This window comes from Anas acuta, chromosome 20, assembly GCF_963932015.1.
Source record: "Anas acuta chromosome 20, bAnaAcu1.1, whole genome shotgun sequence".
NCBI classification, from domain to species: Eukaryota; Metazoa; Chordata; class Aves; order Anseriformes; family Anatidae; genus Anas; species Anas acuta.
The window spans coordinates 5,514,235-5,531,881 of record NC_088998.1 but is presented as its reverse complement, the minus strand read 5'-3'; the positions used below and the strand labels follow the sequence as shown (position 1 = coordinate 5,531,881).

General features: G+C 56.3%; 1 protein-coding gene and 1 long non-coding RNA gene across 3 annotated transcripts in view; one reads left to right on the top strand and one right to left on the bottom strand.

Annotated features, from left to right (window-relative positions):
- EEIG1 (estrogen-induced osteoclastogenesis regulator 1) overlaps positions 1-9,205 on the bottom strand; it is a 32,970-nt gene extending 23,765 nt beyond the window's left edge. For both annotated transcript variants that reach the window (XM_068656991.1, XM_068656992.1), the window contains exon 1: positions 9,060-9,205. In XM_068656991.1, coding sequence (XP_068513092.1) covers positions 9,060-9,205 — 146 coding nt within the window. The remainder of the gene's footprint in view (positions 1-9,059) is intronic.
- Positions 7,854-10,019, top strand: LOC137842684 (uncharacterized). The gene is made up of 2 exons (XR_011089164.1): positions 7,854-8,975; positions 9,197-10,019. It is a non-coding gene; the product is annotated as an uncharacterized lncRNA (long non-coding RNA).
- The last annotated feature ends 7,628 nt before the right edge of the window (positions 10,020-17,647 follow it).

The window sequence follows — 17,647 nt, the reverse complement described above, 5'->3', positions numbered from 1 at the left end:
CAGGCGCTCGCAGGTTAATTCAGGCTCCCCGGGACAGCACAAGGTTCTGTGACACCAAAGCTTGGGAAGCTTTTTGCTTGTGGCAGCCTGTAGATGGGAAATGAAGATTGGCCGATTATCCGCTGCTGATATATTTATAAACTTGCTTCATCCCCTAAGTGTTGGCTGTCAATTTGAGCGATTCCAGCTTTGCCTTTGGCTGCCTAAATTTGGGCTCCTACTAAAGACAGACAGCAACGTAAAATCCAGCAAGGAAAACTCTGGGGATGTCCCTGCTGTGAGGGGTACAAGAGACGGCCACAACTCCGTGCTGCAAGAAAGCCGTGCTTGTGAACAGATTGCTCTTAAGAAGAAAAAAGAAAGCCCCCTTCCCAAGCAAAAAAAACAAGCCCCAGCCACGCAGTGAGATGCCATGGGATTTGGGATGGGATATTCCAGGGCTTTGCTGGGACAGCGAGTCTGGAAAATGAGACCCGTGGAGGGAATCACCACAAGACGAAGAGCAAAATCCCCGACACAAGCAACACGTGCACTGAACAAATCTGTTGGCCTCCGAGGCAGATTTATGGCACAGGAAGCCATGCTGAAGCTCAACTATTCGAGCTCCATCCTGTGCCAGTATCGGCCCCGTTTCAGCCAGGAGAGCTCGCCGGCGCAGCCGTCCCCGAGAAGCCTTTGTAGTGTAAATTAACCTGTGCACGAGGCCAAGTTCGTTTCGGGAATAATTTCATTAATACCGCGTGATGTAACATCACTGCAATTTGGCTCGAGTGTGCTGAAGAGCTCTTCAGTAAATAAGCTGCCTGAAGTCAACCCCGGTGCTAAAAGTATGTTTGGTTACCCAAGAGGTACCACCCTGCTGTGCCCAGACATGCTCGGAGTGAATCACCTCCACACGGCACACAGCTCGTCAAAAACAATAAAATGGTCCAGGAAAACATCCCTTTGTGGGCTCAGACCAGCTTTGCCCTCCCATCACGGATGTTTTATGATGGTTTATAAAGGCGTTGTTCAGCAGCACGAACCAGGTCACTGCGCTTAAGGACAAGGCTTTAAGGACACGGCAGAGGCACGCTCACACTGCACCTCAGGCCCTTCCATCAATATTTGGTGCTGCTCATTGCAAAAAGGCTGCTCGAAGGTCTGCAGATGACAGAAAGCTGCTGGACAAAGCCAGCTGCATCCCCAGCTCGTCACCATCCCGGTGGCAGCAGGCTGGCAGTCCCAGCGCTGCCGGTCCCCGTTCTCCTTTCCCATCTTTTCCTCTTGCCTCGAGTCCGGCGTGCGTCAGCCCCGGTGTCACGCTGCTTCAAGACGCAGAGCTGGCAGAAAGGGACAAATTGCCTTTTGGCTAGATTTTATCAGTTTAACACCGCAACAGTAAGGTCAGAGGAGTGCCAGAGCCAGCAGGGGGGGAGAGGAGGGGGATGGAGACGCAGCGGTCGGATCGGCTTCAGATCCTCCAGACCCACAGCTCGATAAAGGCAGTTCTCTGGGACCGACAGCCCGTGACGTAACGGCACCCTAATCAGAGAGGTAATTACACAAATTACATCTCGGTTAGGAGCAGGAGGAGGGAAAGTGCTGCACTTGGTGACACACCAGCCCGTGCTGGCTGTGCCACCGGGAGATGCTTGGCTGGGCTCTCGCTGCTCGCCTGCCAGGAGCGGGTTTTGGAGGGTTGGAGCATTCACCTCCCCCGGGGCTGTCACCACTGGCAGCACTCGGACACATCTCTGTGATCCTCCTCTGCTGAGAGCCCCTGCAATCAGAGACGAGCAGGAATCCCTACGGGAGGGAAGGCAGTACGCAGGTTTGTTTTGAAAGAGCAGTCACGCTTGCACGGCGAGCGGAAAAAGCCATGGCCATAAACCTACAGCAGAAAGCAGCCTTAAAGAGAACAGCGGCCAAACGGGGCACCAACACCTACCCCCAGGACCAGCAAATAATTCGACAAAGCTGGAAGGCAGCAAATATAGAAACAGCTGTAGGAAACCCACTGCCCCTCAGCACAGTGCTTCCCCAGGGCAAGGAGCACTGCAGGCTACTGAGGGCACCGATGGGCAGCTCTGAGCAGCTCTGCACTCGAAAGGAATTCGGCATTTATGCAGATGTAACTGCCTGGTGTTAGCCAAGTATGAAATAAAACACAACAGGCCCCTGACAGGAGCCAGGGAAGGAGCTGCCACGCAGGGGGGCTGCAGCTTGTTTTTTTTCCAGCCAAGCCTTTCCTTCCCCTTCTCCTGGCCATCAGCGCGTTGCGATGAGCAATGTTATCCCCGAGAGATGGAAACAGAAGTGACGGGGCAGAGCAGAGGGTAAGCAACCCCCCGGCAGCACTCGTTCTGCAGTGCTCACACCCACAACTTGCACTTGAGGAGGAGTGGGACCTCCAGCCGCAGGGCCTCCAGCAGTCATACACCCCGGAGCCACGAGCGATCACCTCTCCGCAGCCACTTCCCACAAAGTTTTATTCTGGGTGCAAAACAGAGGTGGCTGCCCCAAACTGAAGCCCCAAGGCCACATCCCATTCATGGGATTTTCTCCTCCTGTGAGTTCCTCGTTCTGCTTTGCCATCGCAGAGCCAGGCTGGAGCACGATGCTTGGTGAAGGGCCCTAAACCAGACCTCAGCGTTTGCTTTCTGCACTGAAACTTGCCTCGTTTCAGCTAATGCACAGCTCTGGGAAGCTGTAATCCCACAAACGTTTTCTAGCTTTAATGGGTTTCTTATTATTATTTTAGAGAGCACATTTTGGAGCTGGTTGCCCACCACACGCAGGTTGATGCAGCTCTGTAAAGCTGCCTCACCGATCCGTGCTGCAGCTCCCTGCTCCTCCCAGCCTTACCCGCCTGCTCCCTCCCATGCAAGCAGCCCCGGTGCTTTCAGCCCCGACACGCAGCGCTCATTTCTTATTTAGCGTACAGCAAGGGAAGTATTTTTAGCTTCAGGCCCATCTCCTGCAGCAACATGGGACCTTCTAGCACCGGGCCTCCTCTCCGCAACCAGATTGGATGAATTGCAAGGAAAGGCGCGATGGGCGTGATGCTGCCGCCCCGCCGGCCCACTTGTCTGCAGGGAAAGCACCCGCTACAGAGACCAGACCCGTGCAGCGCCTTATCTGGAGCATCCTGTCTCTGCAGCACTTGCCTCCTCCCAAGCCTCTGTCTCCATGTGCTTCCTGTGCGTTTTCCTTCTCGTCCCCGTCCCCTTTTCCCCATCTCAGCCGGATCAATCGGGCTCCGTGGCAGACTCACGAGAAGCACGTGGAAGTGACACCCCTGACGCCCTCCAGCCCCTCCGAACAATTCCCTTTCTTGCTCATCGGATTACAAATCCCCCGAACAACACGGCCGTTCATCCGGCGAACACAGGCACAACTGTTCGCCGCTGGGAAGAGCCTTTCAGACGCGGGCTCGAGGACGGGCTGCTGGGTCCCGCTGCGTGGTACCAGAGCTCCCGGTGCCAAGCCAGGGTGCTGCCCTGCATCGTGTGTCCCAGCCAGTGCACAAAGGCATCACGAGGATAACCTGCAAGAAAAAAAACCCACCTCTCATCCTGCAGGCTGGGCAGCTGGTGCTGGGGTGGTGCAACATGAAATAAATTCAGCCACCTGAAATAACACGGCGCCGATCCCTGATACGAGCCCTCGTGCTGTTACAAAGGAAACAGCAGCTCCAAACTCTGCCCAGGATATTCCTAAAGGCCGCTGATGTCTACGTAAAGAGCCAGAGACTAATTCCTGACCCGCTTCAGCTCCGGCAGGGCAGGGCTGGCAGCGCAGAGGATGCGGGACACATCCTGCCTGAGCAGAGAGGCCACGCACAGCCACATCCGTCCGTCCTCGCACGGAAGGAGAGCTCAGAGAGCACGGGGCAGGTGATGGTGCAAGGGCTCACCGCGCTGCTCCTCGTGCTCCCGAGCAGACAGACGTGCCCTGCAGCAAAAAGGGGTTCACTGGGAGCGAGGAGCCGGAGATCTCTCCTGAAACGCTAGCAGGTGTAGCTTCCTGCAATGAAATAATAAGAAATAAATCTGTACCTGCCTCGTTTGTCTAGAAAGTAGCACCGGGACAACTTGCTGTTGGCAGCTTAGGGCCTATTAAAATACCAACAACCGTGCAGAGACCACAGGCTGCTGAAGGCATGCCCGAATTCCTCCCAGATACAGCCTCAAAGCTGGAGTCAACACTGACAGCAGCTAAAGAGCACCGAGAACAAACAGGCTGGAAGCCATTTAGGTTTCCCCCTGTATTCCAGAAACAAATACAGGGCCTGAAGGGAGAGGGGGGCACCCTCTGCTACCTGCCCTTGTCCTCGGCCAGAGCAGATTTTGTTGGCACCCCGTAAATCTGCAGGGCCCCAGCCCCGAGGAGCAGCTCTCGGAGCCGCGGGGTGCTCAGCTCACACAGGTGAGGCTGATCCCAAAAGTTCACTGTCGGGCACTGCCAGCCCCGAGGGGGAAGCCTGAAAGCAGCCTGCACCCAGACATTTACAGCTTACCAGTCACAGAGCCTGGGAGTCTGACTCTAAAACCCCTTCTTCTCCTCCCTGCTGCCTGGTTTCCCCACGTCAGCTTCAGAAACCGAGGGGTGCAGGTGTCAGGCCCTCGCTGTGCCCACCCAGGCTGTGTTACTGCCGGGTGTTTGCAGAGGCTGCACCCACGCCTCTCCTCCAGCACTGCCGGGCCCTTTCCTGAGGCTGCGGCCAGGAGCAGGAGGTGACCACGTGGAAGGCAAAGCTGCTCCGGAGCATTAACGCTCGCTCTCTCGACCCACATACCTGGGCTGTGTTTACACACAGGGAAGGCCTGCCTTTTGCCTGCCTTTTCGGACACGTTTGCAGCCAGAGCATTTTTGAAAAGCCAGCAACCGTCCTCTTTCTCCTCTGCTGGTTTTCTTCCCCTCCTGGCGAGGCTGACTCCAGGAGCAAGCAGTCACCTCGCCTTTGTTTTCAGGCAGGCAGTGGGGAAGATTTACACCTCCGCGGGGCTGAAGCAGTCCTGTAGCCTCTGGTGAGCCAAACTGAGGCTTTTCTGGCCAGAAGGAGCCAAAGAGGGTAAGCCTGAAGGATTTCTAGCATCAGGCATGACAGCTATTTACGGGAATTTGTTATTTCTAACTCGCACCACAGACAGCTGGGTTTCAGAGGCTTGCACCTGCCCTAAGAGAAGCTCCTGAAGTCGGCTGTTAGGGCACCGCTTCTGCCCTTTCCTGCTGTCCTGCAGAAAGGGACGAGGCCTTAATCCACGGGGAGCTGCCGGCACCAGGAGCCTACCCCAGCCCCGGCGTTTCCTGCGGCTCCACACGCACAGGCGGCAGGAAGCAGCCTCTCACCCCTACCCCGTTACAAGCTGTACGAACATCCTCGGTTCAGGCTGCAGCACCGAAATGCTCCGAGGCCAGACCACACAAACAGGCAGGGACGGCTCTTCCCAGATCACGACTGCTCCCCTGAATCCTGCCTGCAAGCCGCTGCTGGGCTGCGGGAGGCAAAATCCAGCCTCTGGGCTGACTGGGGCCGCAGTGCCAGGAGCAGAAACCAGGCTGAAATGCCAAATGTGCTCGAGAGAGCGTGCTCCCTAAGGAAATATGGCCTGAGGCGGACAGACAGAGCCTGGGTTGGAATTTGGGATTTTTTTTGCCTTCAGAAGATGACGTAGAAGGTGGGAAATGCCCTCAGTGCCGTTAAGCTCTTGCAAAAGCCTTTCCTCTGGAGTCAGCCAGGGGCTTTCAGAGCACAATCCCTTCCTTCAGGGCCAGGAATACCGGAGGGGAACTGCTGGCAAGCTAACGGAACGAGGCAGGAGGAGGTGGAGGAAGGCAGGAGGAGGTGCTGGACTACGTGGCTGACACCTGGCCTTCCCCCTTCACATCACACAGCAGCACTCCGGGCCAGCAGTCAGCCAGCAGCGGGATGAGGAGCAGCTGGCCGCCACTCGGCATTAATTGTGACCCCGTAAGCAAGGGGGGGGTTAAGCAACTCTTCCCCCGCTGTAATACCCAAAGACGTAAGCACACGAGCTCCGTGGGGCCGTGCCTTTAGGCTGTGCTGCTGGCCAGCCCCGCTCCCTCACCCCGCTGGATCCGAGCCCTCCCTGTGGGGCTGTTTCACCAGGATCTGTCCAGGAGCAGCGGTGCAGGCCCCCTCGGAGAGCTCGGACCCGGTGCAGGATGCAGCAGCCCAGCTGCTTTGCACAGACGGTTGCCATGAGCACAGCCCCGTGCCTGCTATTTTTAAAGCTACTCCCAGGCAGCTGAACTGTACCGGTACCGGGATTAAGGGGTACCGGGATTAAGGGCCTTCGAGGCACGGACCGGCACCTGCCAGGCTGCACCTGGCCCAGAAGCACTTTCAGAAGACCAACTTCTAAAACCCAGCAGCGGCAGAGCCCCAGACCATGGGCGGCTGTCAGGTGGGTTGCTGGAAGCTGCAGCTGGTCTTATCCTCAGAAGACCTGCCAGAACATCAGGAGACGATTTTACAAATGGAGGAGGAGGGTGAAAGGAAATTTATGGCTGCAGCTTGAGTCACTGCAATACCCGCGGTGTAACTGAGGCCTTAACACAGCACGCGTGGAAGGAGGGCACCTGACTGTACGAAAAAATGAATAAAAAACACAAAACCAAGAGGCAGATCCTCACGGCAATGCGCTGGCAGGACCTGGACCTCCTCCAGAGCACCCTCAATTCCTCAGAGGGCACTTTATCCAGGCTCCCCTCAGGGACCCCAGGGGGCCGAGGCTCTCTGCTCCCAGGTCACTTGAACCCGCTGCCACCCAGCAGCTCCACGGCCACTCCGGGCTCACCACAGACCTGCACCAGCTTTCGGGTCACCTGCTGTGAACGCCCTGAAAGGCATCAGTTCCTGGAGAACCTGATCTTCCCAGACAACCCTCTTTGTTCCTCGTCATAAGCCACTTAATTGAGGAAAAAGAAATCCCAACTTGGCACGTCCTATACCTACTCCTGCCCCCTCCATTCACAGACTGCGAATGATGTGGGACACCTCGTCCAGATCAGCTCTGGAAACACACGGACACCACGAGCTCCTGGTCTGCTCGCTCACAGCTGCACACTTCTTTTTCTTGCCGCAGCCCAAAGGGACTGCAGAGCACACCAACACTGACACGAGTGGTTCATGGTGGGATGACCCCACAGACCTCCCAGCTCCAAATGGGACCGTTTTGGGAAGCGGCTGATTTCAGGCAAACAATCACAGGCCCTAAGTAACCACACAGACTTCCCAAACGCCACGGATACAGCATCTGCTTCCCAATCCTTCCCCAGACCCACACCATCTCAGAAAGGTCACAGAACAGGACTGGAGCACAGTAACTTCTCCCTGCTCCTGGACATCCAGCCCTCTCCAAGTTTCTTTAACTGCCACAGCAGGAAAACATTTGGAAAAGGTCAAATGACTCAATACCACCGAGAGAACCATCATGTTTCCAGCAGAAACAGGTTTCCACGTGCTCCCGGTTCGAGCGCAGAGAGGTGAGGGGAAGGCAGCACGCCGAGCAGGGCACCGGGGCTCAGTGCCCGCGCTTGGTTTGAATCCCAGCTGGTGTGGGAGCTGGAAGGAGCGCTGCTGAACCCCAGCCAGCTCAGAAAACAGCCCCACGCAACCCGCAGCGTGCTCCCAAAGCCACCCGTGAGGGCAGCGAGGAGATGGATTCGGATGTTTCCTAGCACAGGCCCACCTGAGCCAGCCCCAGTTGGACTCGGTTGGTCGCAGCTCCGGGCAGCAGAGGGGTTAATTCCTTCCCAAGTTCACACACTGCCCGAATTCCTTAGATAAGCCGCTTCCACCAGGCAGCAAGGACCCAGCCTCAGGGGGGGAAGGCTGTAAGGAAAAGCTCTTTTGATAGATTTTCTTCAAAAGAGAAATTAATTCACGGCCCATTTTTGGCCGCGTTCCACACCCACAGTTTCTATAGACTTCAGCTGAGGTTGCACCATGCCTCCAAAGGGAAAAAAAAAGGCTTCGAGCAATGCTCTGCCACTTCTACTCCCAGACAAATGTTTTACACTCATCCAATAAAAGTCTTCTCTCCCAAAATAAGAAAGCTCAAGGCGCAGCACCACAAGGAAGAAAACCAGAGCAAAACAGGCTTTGGTGCTGCGATAGAACAGTTAGCAGCAAACCCACGCTGCACCTTTAAATGCAAGTACTCAGGAAAGCAAAAAAACAAGTTGGAAAGCCACCGAAGGCTTCCTTCACACAGCCAGGCAGAAAGCAAGCCCAGGCTGTTACGGAATTTGCGTTTACATTTACATACTGCTGGTGATAATCTACGCGCAGAGCTGGAAACAAAGCAAGTTTTTATTAGCAATTAGCAGCAGGAGCGGGGACGGAGCTGCCTGAAGAAGCCTGAGAAATGCCCATACACAAACAACCCTATAAAATGTGCAGCGGACCGATCCCGATACGAGAAATCACACGGAAAAGAAAGTATTATAAATACTTTCAGCTATATACAGCTATAAAGTGGGGAGACGCCATGGCGTTTGCTCAAGGAGATAAACTGTATCTTTAGCACTGACAACCCTGACTGCAGGCAGCAGTTTTCCCTTGCACAGCAATTTGCAATGCAAAGCGAGCTCCTTCCACCCTCACCACCAACAGCAACTCAGAACCCAACGGGGAGAGCAAAGTCAGAAGGGGCCGGTTTGGTCAGCTGGACGCGGTTTTCTTCACAGCTAAGTTTCAAATCAGGCATGAAAGCAATACGGCAAAACATCTGAAATAGTGTGAAAACTGGGGTAAGGGGGGGGGGAAAGAATAGAAGAGGACTTCATCCCTAAACCCCATCTCTCTTGGGGTGCAACCTCTCGTTCCCTTCCTCCCCACGGCTCTGAAAAACCCCGTCCGGCTCTGAGCAGCCACCAAAACCCAGCTGTGTTCTTCCCCGGCTCTGTAGGACGGTGTGGCCCTACAACAGAACTGCTGAAATCACAGCCAGGGGTTGCAAGAGGTAGCCAAACGCCAATCCACTCAATTAAAGACTAACCAGGAAAAGAAGGCCAGCCAGGAGGCAAGCCCGCAGGCGGCTGCTTACCTGGTAGACAAGCTCGCGAAGTCTCCTCCATCCAGCAGCCTGATCTTACAGAACAGAACCCCATTGACGAAGGGGACAGCAGTCAGCTCTTCCAGAGTAAAACTGGTCTGAAATTTGAATTTCTTCTTCTTCATCAGGAAAGCCATGGGCAAATTCAGCGTGGAAAGCCCGGGAACTCCAGACGAGACGGGGAGGAGCGGCTCAGCACACACAGGGCCGAGCAGGGGAACAGCTCTGGCTCCAGGGGCGTAAATTTAGGGGAGTAAATTCCAGTTCAGTTACAACGAGGGCCCGGCTTCAAACGCGCAATCCTCTTCTCTTTGGTGGTCGGATCGGGCTGCTGGATCATCGCCACGGCAGGCTGCAGGTGAGGAGGAGGAGGTCAGGTTAAACCTCTGCAACATCTCCGAGGGAAAAGGGAGGGAGGGAAGCAAGCCTCAGCTCCAGACCAGCAGGAGCTGTCCCCGTGGGAGGCTGCTGCGCTCCGCCTTCAGCAGAACCCCTCCAGGAAGCATCTCTCGTGGGGAGTCATCTTGGGTCTCCGAAGAAGCCTTCGCTCTGCGTGCAGCACATGCGGAGAGCTGCCAGCTGCTCTCTCCTCTTCCTGCGCAGCTCCTCGATGCAGGTCTGCAGGTCAGCCTTTGGGAGGGAAATGAGGAAATTAGTCCCAGGCAGCCTCGGGCTCCTCCTCCTCCTCTAAAACCTGTTTGGAGGGGTAATGTTCAGCCCAGGCTCATACCAATCTGAAGAGGTATGGCCCCAATTAGCCCGCTCCCCATATCCTCTGTCCCCTTTTTGCCTCGGGCAAGCTTCTCCGCTGTCATCATCCCCCTCCTAATTTCTGTTTGCAAAGCAGCTCACACAGATCTGCTCCATTTCCCCCCCATGGGCTCCAGGAGCACTTTGCAAACCAGATCAGCCGAACACGCAGGCGAGAATACACAGAAACGTCTCAAAACATGCCAGATCTGTTTGTTTTTTTCCCCCTTTTTTCTAGCAGCCCTACACACCAGCACCTGTATCTTACAAATGGAGCACCCAAGGCAGAGGGGAAGAAGGGCAGAAGCAGGCAGCCGGCTCCGGCTCGCACAGCACCACCAAACCAGGTCACCGCCAGCCCCAGACGCTCGGGTTTTGGGGCCGGAGGTGCTCGGGGCGCTGCGGGTTTCAGCAGCGCCGTGGCGGTGAGGCCGAGGGGTGCCAAGGGGCCGAGGCTGTGACCAGGGAGCAGCCCCCAGGGGATGGCAGCAATGAAATGGCAGCAGAGGGGCCAGCGGGGCTCTGCGCTCACAGCCCTGACCCAGCACCTGGGGGGCCGGGGGGGCTCCAGGAGGGACCCAAGGAGCTCCCGGGGGTCCCCAAAATGTACCTGGGGGACCCCAAAAGGACCCCGGGGGGATACAAGGGAGACCCAGGGGTCCCTAAGAGGATCCAGGGGGGCTCCAAAAGCACCCAGGGGACCCTAAAAGGATCCCAGGGGGGCTACAAGGGGGACCAGGGGATCTCTAAATGGATCCAGGGGGGCTCCAAAATCACCTGGGGGCCCCCAAAAGGCACTCGGGGGGCTCCAAGCGGAACCCGGGGGTCCCCAGAAGGCTCCTGGGGGTCCCCAACAGGCACCCGGGGGGCTCCAGGAGAGCCCCGGGGGTCTCCAAAAGACACCCGGGGGTCCCCCAAGCGGCTCCCGGGGTCCCCCAAAGGCTCCCGAGCCGCAGCCCCGAGCCCCGGCCGCCCCCCTCCCGCCGCCGCCCCCGGCCCCGCACCGACCTGGGCCCGGCCCCCGCCCGCAGCTCCTGCCCCGCCGCCGCTCCGCGCGCTACGCCAATGGCGGCCGCTACGCCAACGCTGCAAGCGGCCGCGAGGCAGGGCGAAGGGACGGCGCCGCTTCGTGAATAGCAGCGCTACGCCAGGCCCCTCCCCTCCGCCGCCTTCCTCTCCTCCCTGGGGCCGCGGGGAGGGAAGGGCGAGAGCGGCGCGGCCCCATTGGGTAGGAGGAAAGAGGCGGGGAGGGGAGGGAAGGGCGGTGATTGGTCGGTTTGGGAAAGGGGAGGGGAAAGGCGTGCGGGGATTGGAGGAGGGGGCTGTCTGTTTTGGGGAAGTCCCGCCCCTCCCGGCTGAGGGAGTGGGAAGGAGGCGGGCGGCTCTGTGGCGGCCCCGGGGGTCGCCGCGGTGGGAGGGGGGCTGCGTGCGGCCGGGGCGTCGTGGGGCCTTGGTGCCCCACAGCGGGGTGCTGGGAGTACCTCCTCGGGCTGAACAGCCCCGAGGTGGCTTTTAAAATAATTGTTTAATCACAGAATGGCCTAGGTTGGAAGGGAGCTCAGAAATTATCTCGTTCCAACCCCCTGCCGTGGCAGGGATGCCACCCACCAGACAGGGTTGGCCATGGCCTCATCCAACCTGCCCCTGAGCACCTCCAGGGATGGGGCCCCCACAGCCTCTCTGGGCAGCCCATGCCAGGACCTCACTGCCCTGAGTGAAGAATTTCCTCCTAACCACTAATCAACCCCCCCCCTCTTTTAGTTTACAACCATTCCTGTCATCCCATCATCATCAGATCGAGCAAGGAGTTGCACCCCATCTTTTTGTAAGCCCCCTTCAAGTCCTGAAAGGTTGCACTGAGGTCCCCCCTGTGGGCTCTGGGGTTTGCAGGGCTCGCTGAGGGGGTGTCAGGGCTCCCTGAGGCACACCTCAGCCCTGGGGCCAGCCACATGGCGCTGGGGGTGAGCTGAGGTGTCTGCACCTCCCTGCAGGCTGGGCTGAGGCCATGGGGGACGCAGCAATGAGGGTTTGGGCTTCGTGCCCGTCCCATCCTCAGCAGCCTCCAGGTGCCCAGCAGCGGGCCGTGGGGCAGGCTGACCCGCCTGGGATGGCTGCAGCAGGAGCCTGGCCCTCCGTGTGTGTGCGATGTGGCGACCGCTTCAAGGCAGCTCCTGGCCAAAATGGCTCCCTCCTGCTGAGGTGTCGCTGCCCTGGCCCCGGCTGGCGGCTGGGCTCCCTGGTTAGGCAGGATTCCATTGTTTAAGGGCAAGCAGAACAAAACGTCCCTCCTTGTCCCGGAGGAGGCTGCAATCAGCGGCATGATTTGCCTATTTTTTAAGGGTAGGGATGTGCCGAAGGAGCCGTGTTGCTGAGAAGTTGAGGCTGGTGTGGGAGGGAGTTTTCCCAAGGCTGATTTGCATGTCTGGCAAGGCCTGGATGAAAGGCTGGGAGTCCCGGCTCTTTTTGCCAAGCTTTGATGCTCAGACTCCTTGCCTTTAATCTTTGCCATCTATGCAGACGGTATCAGAGCTATCAAATCATTTTACCACAGAATAAGTCTTTTAAAAGTAAATCTGCTAGGAAAAGTGTACAGCAACATACTTGGCCAGCACGGGCTTAGACCAAATGCTTTGCTCCGATTCTTGTTTACCAGGTTAAACAGATCCACGGGCCTGGGACTGGGAAAACATTTATTGTGTTGGTGCAGTTAAACCATCACAGGAGATGTCAGCCTGCCCACGTAGCAGGGGTTGTGGAGGCTGTTTAAGGCTAGGGACTGAATCCATCCCATCAGCTGATATTCAGCGCTTTCAGTGCCTCGAGACATCAGTAGAAACAGGCTGTTTTTTTCACTTTGTTAATTTACTGGGTGGGAAGGAGCCCAGCCTGCTAAATATTTAATATTTGTAAGCTGGGATGCCTGAATGCGGGAAGCATCTGAGGAATCCAGCCCGGTCCCTCACACTTCTCATTCCCCGAGCATAGCACCGACAGACGTGTCAATCTTCCTCTTCCATCGCCACGTAAAGGCCAAATGATCACTGTTTGCAGTGTGGGAGGAGGCCTCGTGTTATCTGCTGTGATTCACTCTGATAAATAACCTCCTCGGAGGACTTCTCTTGTTTGTAGCAACAGCCTCACATGGTAAAGTTTGCAGGGCTTTAAATCCTCGCTGTTCTCACACATATTTACCCTGCAGTTTTAGCAGAAATTTCTCTTGAAAACCTCAGTGTTTTTTATAATTAATGGTATAATGTGACTGATGTTAAAAATAAACTGATTTGGAAAAGTGCCCAGAGAGCTGCTGAGCAGCGTGTAAGATAGCAACCGTAGCCGATTCTCAGGGGTATGTATATTTTCCTAACAAAGGCAGCCTCATGACTTCGAGATTACATCTCTATTAGTTCGAAATTCACCCTGTTGATTTTTCTGTGTTTATGCTGCATAATTACTTGTGGACAAAGCCACATTTTTTAAAGGAGCAGTGCTTCTCTGAGGGTCTCCGGTGAGCCCTGCTGGGAGGGATTTCGGAGCCCGTCGGTCGGTCTGGGCCCCGTGCAGGTAGCAGAGGGATGGGCAGTGTGTCTGCCCATCCACCATCCCACTGGCTTTGTATTATTTTCCGATCCAGGTCCAAATTGTTTGTTAAGGGGTCGTATACACGATCAGGGTGCTCTGATGTACGTTAATTCTGCTCAGCCCAGACCCCATTGCTCAGCTCTTTATGCCGGTGGTTGCTCTTCCCTGCCCCCGGCCCCGCTGTGCCCGTTTCACCTCCGCTCCACCAACCTCAGCCACGTCCTTACCCCGTGCTCTTCCTGCCCCGAGCCTTTCCTGATGACTCTCCCCGGCGCTGCCACCACTTCCTCAACTTTTGCTGGTTCAGGGCATTATTGTATCAGCCGGAGATAATAATTTATCGGTTTGGGTTCTGCTTAATGCTGGGCCTCACCTCTGCTGCCGCTGGAGAGGCGCCAGCCAGGGGCTGGGATCTGTGGGCTCTGCTTGTCTCGGGACCAAGGGGCAAGCAGGAACAGAGGTGGCTTTTCTTGCCTCCTCCCTCCCGACTTAGGGTACTGGGATAAAGAAGCAGGGAAGAAACGAGGCAAGATAAATTCAGAAGGGACACAGCTCAGCGAGGTGAAGTGAGATAATGCATTTGGTGAGCCATCAGATCCTGTCTCGTATCCCAGAGGAATCCCAGATACACGAGCAAATCAAGCCCTGTAATCTACATCATCAGCGTCTTCCTCTGGAAAACATCATCAGACTAATCCATTTGTCCCAGCAGCCAAATGATTAAAGTTTGAAAACTAAATTACACAGGGTTGCTGCAACAGCGTAAACACGTAATGGCTCTCCTCTCTTACATCTGGAAGCTCTGTTGTAATACCCTAATGGGCTGCCAGTGCTGTCATCCGCCCCCCAACCAACCAAACTACAAAAAAGATACCACACGATGCTCTCTGCTATAAATATTCTTCGTGCTGCCGGTGGCCAAGCACCTGCAAAGGCACCTGCTGCCTGGATCCATGCTGGGAGCTGCCTTCCCCAGAGCTCAGGGAGCCCCCAAAGCGGGGCAGAGGCTGCAGGACCCACGGTGGTGGTGTCAGCCCTGCCTGCAGCGTGCTGAACCCCCCCCTCCCCAATTCTGTAAGGTTTTCCTGGGGTACGGTTGTCCTAAGCTTGCATCTTCTCCGCTTAATTTAATATCCGGCTGCGAGCTCGACTTTGATCTGCTTGGGGTTTTCGCTAGTTCCATATTTAACTGGGCTTATCACCATAAAAGCCAGGAGCTGTTTCACTTTCTGCACCAGGCTGGGTTTCCTGTTGGCCACGCAGAGGACACACCTGCTGGGGGGGTTGTGACCCGCTGGGTCCGGGGATCCTGTTATCCTGTTATCTCCGGAGACAAAGGGAGCACAGGAATCTGGAGCCGGTGGATTCCTTTCCCCAGGCACGTGGCCAGACCTGAAAACCCAGCTGCCTGCCTTTGGTGTGTTTGCTGGTTCCCATATCTGCTCCCTGCTTCCTGGGAACATGCGGTGGGGCTCCCCGCTTCTCGCTGGGAGGCCACGGGGCTGCTTTGCCACTCCTAAAGCCTTCAGAGTGGAACCTGCTTTGCCTCGGGGCGTGCTGCAGTTACCGAGCCTTCCCCAGTGCTGGCATCCCCGCTGCCACCCTCGGCACCTCCACAACCCATCTGCTGATCCAGGCTTCTGCCTGCAGCCCCGGCAAGCACCGCTCTGACCCCAAACACAGCAGGAACAACCAGGGGACTGTGCTTTTCCCCTGCCACAGCAGCTTTTTGTGTGGGATCCCAGCCAGAAGCAGCTCACCCCGCTGGGGCCGGGCTTCTGCCCTGTGCAGGATGGCACCAGGGGCTCATGAACCCAGTTTACAGGCGGTGGGGGCTTTGGGCTGACTCGCCTGGAAGCTGTGCTGGTCATCTGTGTAAGCTGCTCATCAGAGGCTTTCAAGAACCCTAAGAACCTGAAACGCCTCAATTTTCATACTTAGCTAAGCAGGCCACGCTTCTGTTGACAATATCTGTTGGCGATAACTTCTCAGATGGCAACAGAAAAGAAAAACACAACCCGACGACCCAACTGCAGAGTGCTTTGCCAAAACAGCCTCGACAAACTAAGAACATGTCGGGGGAGGCAAGGCAGGTTCGGTGGATGTGCGGATGATATCAGCCTGTCTGCAGGATCGGCTCCCAGAGCTGGCAGGGAGCTATTTCAGCGCTGTGCCCGTGGGATGCTGACACATTCGTGTGTGGCCTCGGAAAGAAAATCTTCCAACCGGTTCCTTTGGTTATAATGAAGGAATTCATGCATTTTTCATCATGTGCCTGCCCACTCTCGGTGCTGCAGTGAACTCATCGCTGCGAGCCCCAGCATCACCGCCCGTGTCCCCGTTCCCAGACAGCCCGAATTTTCCATGGTGAGCGGCGTTCCTCCTCCCTGAGCTCTGCCCGTTGAATTTCTGCCTCCGTGGGCTCTCCGACCTGAGCAGACCCAGCGGTAGGAGGATGAAGCAGGCCCACCAGAGAGCTGGAGGACTCGGGGGATTTCTGAGACCATCCCTGCGGCGCCCAGAACCCTGCTGCAGGCTGCAGCTCGGCATCGCCGCGTTGCACAGTGCCATCTCCTGGAAGGCCGTGCCTGAGCTGCACACACCGCTCGCTGCCTGAGCCTCGCGACCAGGTTTTTGCTTCTGAAGCACCCGGTGGTGCCTCAAGCAGCTTGGCCACTGCCTGGACTCGCTGCTCAGCGGTCTCGTGCCCCACCAGAAGCGTTTCTTCCTCCAGCAGCGAGAGATCTGCAGGATGCTGCTCACCGCCGGCTGCTCATCCTCTCCTCCGAGGCACAGCACAGCCCTGTGCTGCTCTGGGTGCTGAACACAAATCTCTTGGTACAAAAAGATCAGCACAGGAGTACAAACAGCCCTCTGTGAGGTGCTGCCCCTTAGCTTTCGTTCTGCTTGGGGCACAAATTCCCCGTTCAGCGCCATGCCGTGCGTGTGTTTGCCCCGTAAGCACCCCGTGTGCCCGACCCCCCTGGTTTTGGCTGTAAGGGACACGTTTTCTCTCCCTCCCCGAGCCCGATGACCTTGAAATGAGCCAAGCCCCTAATGACGGTGCTCACCCTGTACTTAAAAACTTCCTACAACTCTTTAATGAGACAAAAATGCGCACGCGGAACTCGCTCCCGAACGCTGCCCGCCTGACTAAGCTCCGTGTTTATGCTGAAAACACCAGAAAAATGGGAGGTTCCGAGGGCAGCGCCTTCACTCCTCTGAACAGTGACACCTTGAGGGCTTCGCATCGCCAGGATGAGTGCTGATTTCGGTCGGGAGGCTGGCACCACATCCCTCCTTTTGGGCTGGAGCAGCTGGGAGGTTGGTATCTCTCGGGAGTCTGTCACACGCAGGGAGGTAAGGCTGTAAAAGCTGTGATTTGGGGGGAAAAAAAAGAGCACAATTATGCAAATACAAGGCCACAAAGTTCATAAATGAGGAAAAAAACCTACCGTGACACCTGGCTGTTTACAGCTGCCTTTGGTTGTTTCTCACTGAGCCCTCTGTGCTGCTGACTTGGTTTCACGAGCTCACCTTGCCCCGCAGCACGCCGACGGACTGCAAACTGTTTACCAAAAACGTGTTTTTTTTTTATTAAAATTTATATTTGCAAAGGAGAGATCGTTACACAAACGAGGTAAAACAACACACAGGGCAGAGCTTTTTGCTTTAAAAATAGCCTTCAGTTGAGCAATTGATTTGACTCCACCGCGTCTGAGAGGAGTCAGGCGAGCGTTACTCACGCGGCCGGTGCCAGGCAAGGTGGGAAGGCGCCGCTGATGCCGCCCTGACTCAGCGCAGAGCTGTCGGTGTCAGGGGGTCAGGAGTCCTCCCGGGCTGAAGCCTTGGGGCTGCGTTGTTCTTTTCTCCACCCTCAGACTTGAAGATGAGAGGAGATCACTACCGGGGCGGGCAGCGGGAGCCTGTTCGCCTCCTGCTTCAACCGGGGGACCCCAACCCGGGGGACCCTCTCGGCACCTCACCATAACACATGTAAAGGTTTCGTTTGGTTGTGCCAATTCACTCCCTCGGCAGTCTTTGTTCACCACTTCTCAGCCCCACAGGAGACGTAACAGCAAGCAAATACCAGCTCTGAAAAGGTTCGGTTTCAAAAGCAGCATCCGGCAAGCACCAAGCCTATTAAACGTGAAACGCTCTGCAAGGTATGGGGCAAAGAGCTCTGCTTCCTTCTCTTTAGTTTTGGAGTTTGTTTCCATGCATGTGCACATGGAGCTCTGTCTAAAATG